The sequence below is a fragment of the Charadrius vociferus genome, unplaced genomic scaffold (genome assembly GCF_000708025.1).
Source record: "Charadrius vociferus isolate BGI_N301 unplaced genomic scaffold, ASM70802v2 scaffold118, whole genome shotgun sequence".
NCBI classification, from domain to species: Eukaryota; Metazoa; Chordata; class Aves; order Charadriiformes; family Charadriidae; genus Charadrius; species Charadrius vociferus.
In genome coordinates, this window is record NW_009649846.1 from 1,031,319 (window position 1) to 1,037,318 (window position 6,000).

General features: G+C 40.4%; 1 protein-coding gene across 1 annotated transcript in view; it reads left to right on the plus strand.

The window, feature by feature from the left end:
- Positions 1–1,830, plus strand: part of CWF19L2 (CWF19-like 2, cell cycle control (S. pombe)) — a 71,047-nt gene extending 69,217 nt beyond the window's left edge. Inside the window, exons 16-17 of the mRNA XM_009890912.1 lie at positions 254–355; positions 1,278–1,830. Of these exons, the coding sequence (XP_009889214.1) occupies positions 254–355; positions 1,278–1,418 (243 nt within the window). The 3' untranslated portion in view covers positions 1,419–1,830. The remainder of the gene's footprint in view (positions 1–253; positions 356–1,277) is intronic.
- Positions 1,831–6,000: the final 4,170 nt, after the last annotated feature.

The window sequence follows — 6,000 nt, forward strand, 5'->3', positions numbered from 1 at the left end:
CCTCTGGAGGTTCTGCCACCCAGTAATCATCTTTTCAGTGTCTTTTTATCTTGTTGTTGTGTGGTGTTCTTCCCCCTTACCTGTTTTATTTTACTGTTTCTCCGTAGCAATTTATAACTTGGGTGTCAGAGGCAGCTTAAAATAAAATGTGATACTATCAACTGTAAAACCACTTTTCAAATTAAGTTGTAGGGAGGTTAACTAAATGCCTACAGTCTGTTAAACATCTAAAAATGTGGGTTTGCGTGTACAGGTTCCTAAAGGATTACCGTACTTTTCTGTGGACTTTGGCCTTCAAGGAGGATTTGCTCACATCATTGAAGATCAACACAAGTTCCCTCATTACTTTGGAAAGGTATTGTCGTGTAAAAGATCAATTTACCAATTATACCCTGTTTTGTATAATTTAATTAAAACAGATGCTGCCAGAACAGTCACTTTGATGTACCTTATCCCAGTTTATTAGCTGGCTGTTCTTGGTGAGTCATTGTAACAGCTTGTTGAATAAAGGAGTAGTTGATTTCTTCACTGGCCAATGCTCAGAATGTGATTCTAGATCCATGTTTCTTTTGAATTAATAGGAATGCCAGATATATGACATATAGTCTAATTGGTCGAAAATACTTGCATGTATTTAAGAAGAAGGAAAAAAAAAAGGGGGGGGGTTTCATGGCCATAATATCCTCCTATCGGTGCACTGGGGCTGCTTGTATAAATTAGGGTGCACAGACACACAAACTCACAGGCAACTCCTAGTATAATACACGGGTGGCTGAGTTACTCCATGTAGTATAGAGCGTATAGCATATACAGGAAGAGCTACAGTAAAGTCTTCCTTTCTTTATTATGTCAGAGCAACTGTTTATTGAGAGTCAATATTGCAAAAAAACATTAAGAGTGATTGCGGAGAAATATAACTTATTTCAAGAAGAGTTAAGAGCAAAACGGGCAGCTTTTTTTTTCCCCTGAACTTTTCTCTTTTTAGTCAAATGTACTAATATATTAACAGTTTTACAATGTTAGGATATTTATGCAGTCCATTTCTATGCTGTACTTAAAAGGATTTTGCTGAGGCAACCATCTAACAACTACAGTTCTAATTTTTCAAATAGTATATTTTTCATAATTTCCAGTTTTAAGAAATAGCACTGGAAGAAAACAGTGACAGATAATCTCATCATTTGAAAATATATATTTCTATATTCTGTGGTAAAATAGTGTTAAGCAATATGGTAATTTTGCATTTATCATTACCTATCTTTGTTCTGCTTGCAAAGGAAATCATTGGTGGCATGCTGGACTTGGAACCGCGGCTCTGGAGAAAAGGAATCAGGCAGAATTTTGAGGATCAGAGGAAGAAGGTGTTGCAGTTCGCACAGTGGTGGAAACCATATGACTTTACCAAAAAGAAAGAATGAATATATCCCTGCAGTCAAGGACTATATAAGCCATACATTTTATTAAAAGATATTTCATATGTTAAGAGTAACACCAGTGTGTTATGTATTGCTAATATATTTTCAAACTAAGGATATTGTTTAATTGCTGATTACCTGTTTCTGGTTCAGACCCCGTGGATCACATGAACCTGGAAGCCTGACAAACCAGAAGTGTACAGTAGTTTTAGTTTTTAAATTTTTAGCTGAGCCAAAAGAATAATATCCATGTCGCTGTTGGTATTCAAAATATATGTTCTGCTTTTGGAGTTTTTATAATCTTTGAGGCAACTGATTTTTTTTTTTTTATATAGCATAGAGCCAGTGCTTAGTTATCACATTGACTTTTTTTAGAAAATGGTGTAAATTTTAAGAACATTTTGATTAATACAAATATGTTGTTGCAAAAGGAAGCTGTACAGAAAATTATTTTCTGATTTTGAGTCCTTGTATTTTTTAAGTTGAGGTCATTGCAGTAATATAAATGTTCAAGTATGAGATGATTGATAAACCTGGTGCTGCCCCCCTGCACAAGAACTCTCTGTACTTTCTTTCAATATGAAGTGGTATTTTCAAGCTGACCTGTTGCACAAAGGATGATGAGACAGCGCATAGCTGGTGGGAAATGACAACTTTAATGGTAGCAGTTACTTATGGTGACAACAAAAAACAAGGAGAGAGGACCAGTGAAGAACCTTAAGGAAAAACACTCTCCAATGGCCAGAAAAGAAGACTCTTCTCCCCTGGGCATCCCCTCTGGTGAGGCAGCTGGTCTGCCTTAATACTATTCTAAGAATAATTTTATAGTTTTCGTCGGACCTGCTCAAACTCCCTGCTGGTTGTTCCTGCTTGTGATGCTGTTAGGGCTGATTGGAGCATGCTGTGATCAGGGGCAAGAGTTGCACGTTAATTGGTTGTTAAGCTTTGTGCATGGATGTCACTGGGAAATGCCTGTCAGCTATTTAAAGGACTACTGTCTGCTGTGTTATTCACTAGGTTTTGTTTTTTCTTTTGTGTAAAAGTCACAAAATGGGGAAGCATGAGGGGAAAAAAGTATGATTTTCACATCAGTGTCAGTCACTTCCCGTAGGTTCAGAGCTGGGAGACCAGGACAAGGACAGAAGGACAAGGATGAAAACATTGCCACAGCGTCCTCCCAGTGGTTAAGGGAAAGGGTGCAAACTTGCAAACAAGACTGCAATGCTACTGGGAAAGGCTCTGAGTGGCGACCAAAAGGCCCTTAGAGGGTTAAAACATCATGCAAGTGTCCCAACATCCTTCCTTCTCTTTTCCGGCTGAACCATTGCCCTGTACAGCTCTGTTACCTATTGTGAACTGCTCAGATTAAGAAACGGATCACTAAATATTACAGGATTCGTTTCTAGTCCCTTTTTTTTTTCCTAGTCTTTTGCAACTTTCCTGAAGAGCTAATACTTTTTTTTTTTTTCGGCAAGTAAGTCTGGGAGGGGTAGAAATCGACTGTGTTGTGAATTATTTTCTCAGGATCTTTGTAAATTTTTGCCACTGCAAGAGAAATAACTTAAAAATAAGCTGTCGTGATAATTTTAGTCATTTAATGTCTGATTGTGAGAAAATTCATGGATTGAGATAAAGACAGTTTAATAGGTAAAGCAAAAGCTGCTCACACAAGCAAAGCAAAGCAAGGAATTAATTCACTTCTTCCCATTGGCATGTAGGTGTTCAGCCATCTCCAGGAAAGAAGGGCTCCATCACGCAAAATGGTTACTTGGGAAGACAAATGCTGTAACTCTGAACATCCCCCTCTTCTTCCTTCTTCCCTCAGCTTTATATGCTGAGCGTGATGTCCCATGGCATGGAATACCCCTTTGGTCAGTTTGGGTCAGCTGTCCTGGTTGTGTCTCTGCCCAGCTTCGTGTGCCCCCCCAGCCTACTCGCTGGTGGGGCGGTGTGAGGAGCAGAAAAGGCCTTGACTCTGTGTAAACACTGGTTATCAGTAACTAAAACATCCCTGTGCTATCAACACTGTTTTCAGTACAAAATCAAAACAGCCCCATACCAGCTACTGCAAAGAAAATTAACTGTCCCAGCCAAAACCAGCACAGTGGTGTAAAGCATGACTAAAAATTGTTCAGCCTGGAGAAGAGAAGGCTCTGGGGAGACATTGTGGCCTTCCAGCACTTAAAGGGGGCCTACAGGAGTACTGGGGAGGGACTTTTTACAAGGACATGTTGTAACAAGACGAGGAGGAATGGCTTCAAACTGGAAGAGGGTAGATTTAGATTAGATATTAGGAAGAAATTTTTCACTCTGAGGGTGGTGAGGCACTGGAACAGGTTGCCCAGAGAAGTTGTGGAAGCTCCAGCCCTGGAGATGTTCAAGGCCAGGCTGGATGGGGCTTTGAGCAACCTGGTCTAGTGGGAGGTGTCCCTGGCTGTGGCAGGGGGGGTGAAACTAGATGATTTTTAAGGTGCCTTCCAACGTAAACCATTCTATGATAAAAATTGTTTTCTCTGAAAGCATATGTTGCCTCCAGTCTCATCTGCCCCCTGGAGGATAGCTGGGAAGCAGCAGAGGTGACTTGTCTTTTAAGGCCACGGGCAAGTCTTTATCCAGTGCTGTGCTGGAGATGCAATTACTTGTGTTCCTCAAGGGAAGTGCTGTGTTTCACAAAGGATATCTAACTTGTATGTAGAGAAGTCTCTGTCTGACTCACAGTCTGTGCATATTTCTGGTTTCAGCAAAACTACTGATGTTCTTTGGACCAGAAAGGACTCTGAAATATGGAGTAAGGGTAATAAGCTCAAGCCAGTGATACAGGAAAATGTCTTACTGTATTAGAAGTTTTCAGAATGGGAGACTGTGCTTACCACGTACGCTGAGAATAGTATCTTGTTGTAATTGGTCACAGACCAGACATGCATATCTTCAGGTTAAACTGTTCCTCTTCGTAAGTATCTCTAAATATTCATGAGGCCATGAGATTGAACACAGCTTGTTAGGGCACTTATGTGGAAGGCATGGTGTGCTTAGAGTTCAGTCCTTACTCCTATAAATATTAAAATATTTTAAATAGACCTCCTTTATCCTGAAGAATACCCAATACCTAAATTATTTCAGCACTAAGAGGTGGAAAATGTAAATTCACATGTCTCTAGGGAGAACAGGGATCAGAAGCTGTATTTCTTACATTGCTATAAATGTGCTCCCATGTACTCTTTGGTGTAACTGGGGAGACAAAGGGACTTCTCTCTTCAATGGAAGAACGTGTGATACCTGCTGCTGCTGTGCTGCTCGGTGCCCAGCATAAAATGCAGTGTTTCCCTGCTATTATGTCAGCTTTTTCCAACGCAGAGTACTCTCGACCTTTGTATTTCCTTGCTGTGCTGAAGGAATTACGTCCTCCTACCTGCGCTCCAGTTCTTTCCGTGGTTTTGGGGAAGCTGTGCTGCACCACCACAGCACTGTTGCTGCTGCTCGATCAAGCCCTGGGTGAGGTCTGAGCAGGAATCCAGACTCCAGAGCTTTTACTCAATTATGTTTGCCACTAAGTGCTCTACAGAGAACCAGGATGGGTGACACAGGGAAGCAGATCATTTGCCTCAGGCCTTGATAACCTTGAAGATTTCCAGCCTGGGTCTGCTTTGGGGAAAATGAGCTAAACATGCTCCTGTGAGATGTTCACCACCTTCTTTACTTTTTCTTGGGCTGTGCTGTTCACCCTGGTATTCCCCGGGCCTGTGCGGTTGCTGCAGAAGGCTGCCTGATGCCTGAGGCAGTTGTCTTCATGTTAAGGACCCACATTTTGAGGTGGTTATTTTTGCTCAAATTGCAGGAAAGCACCATGAATTTCTACCGCGCCATTAGCTACAAAATGAAGTGCAAAAGTTGCTGCGGTATCATTATCCTTATCCACAAGCAGCGGTTGTTTGATGTCAAGGTCATTGCCTGAAGTCATCTGTTGATGTAAACTGAGGTACAGTAAGATGTTGATGTAAGCTGAGGTAAAAGCAGCTAAAACAGAAAGCAAGACTTTCTGCTAGTTACTGGTGGTCTTCCAGATGGGTAGTTCTCATATATGTCCATATTCCACTTGCTTTTCCCTTCTCCTTTTGTGTTTTCCTTTGGAGTGAGACAGTGAGATGCTGCATTTGGTGCAGTTTTGGTGTAACAGTGGTGAAATGTCACTTTGTACTTGTTAAAATATCTGAAAGGAACAATAGATTTTTGTTGCTTTGCTATATAGCTAATAGAGCAACAATCTTAGGTCTGTTTGGGCTGATTTTTTTTCATTTCATGAATCAAAACAATGAATTATTCCCAGAGTCATAACGAAATGTGATTTAGTGGGATTTTACATATTGAGTTTAAATAACTTGTTTTAAATTTCATACGAGTTCTGACTGGAAAGTAATGTGTTAAAATAAATAGTAACTCTCATGGCAAGAGATCACAAATCTCTTGCAATCTGTGGAAGAAGAAACATTTTGATGGGTCCCTTAAGGGTTCTGTCTGCTTGAAATTTCTTCAGCATTTCCTGTCTTCTGTATCTGTATTTTTATCATTAAAGCATGTTTTCTCTAAT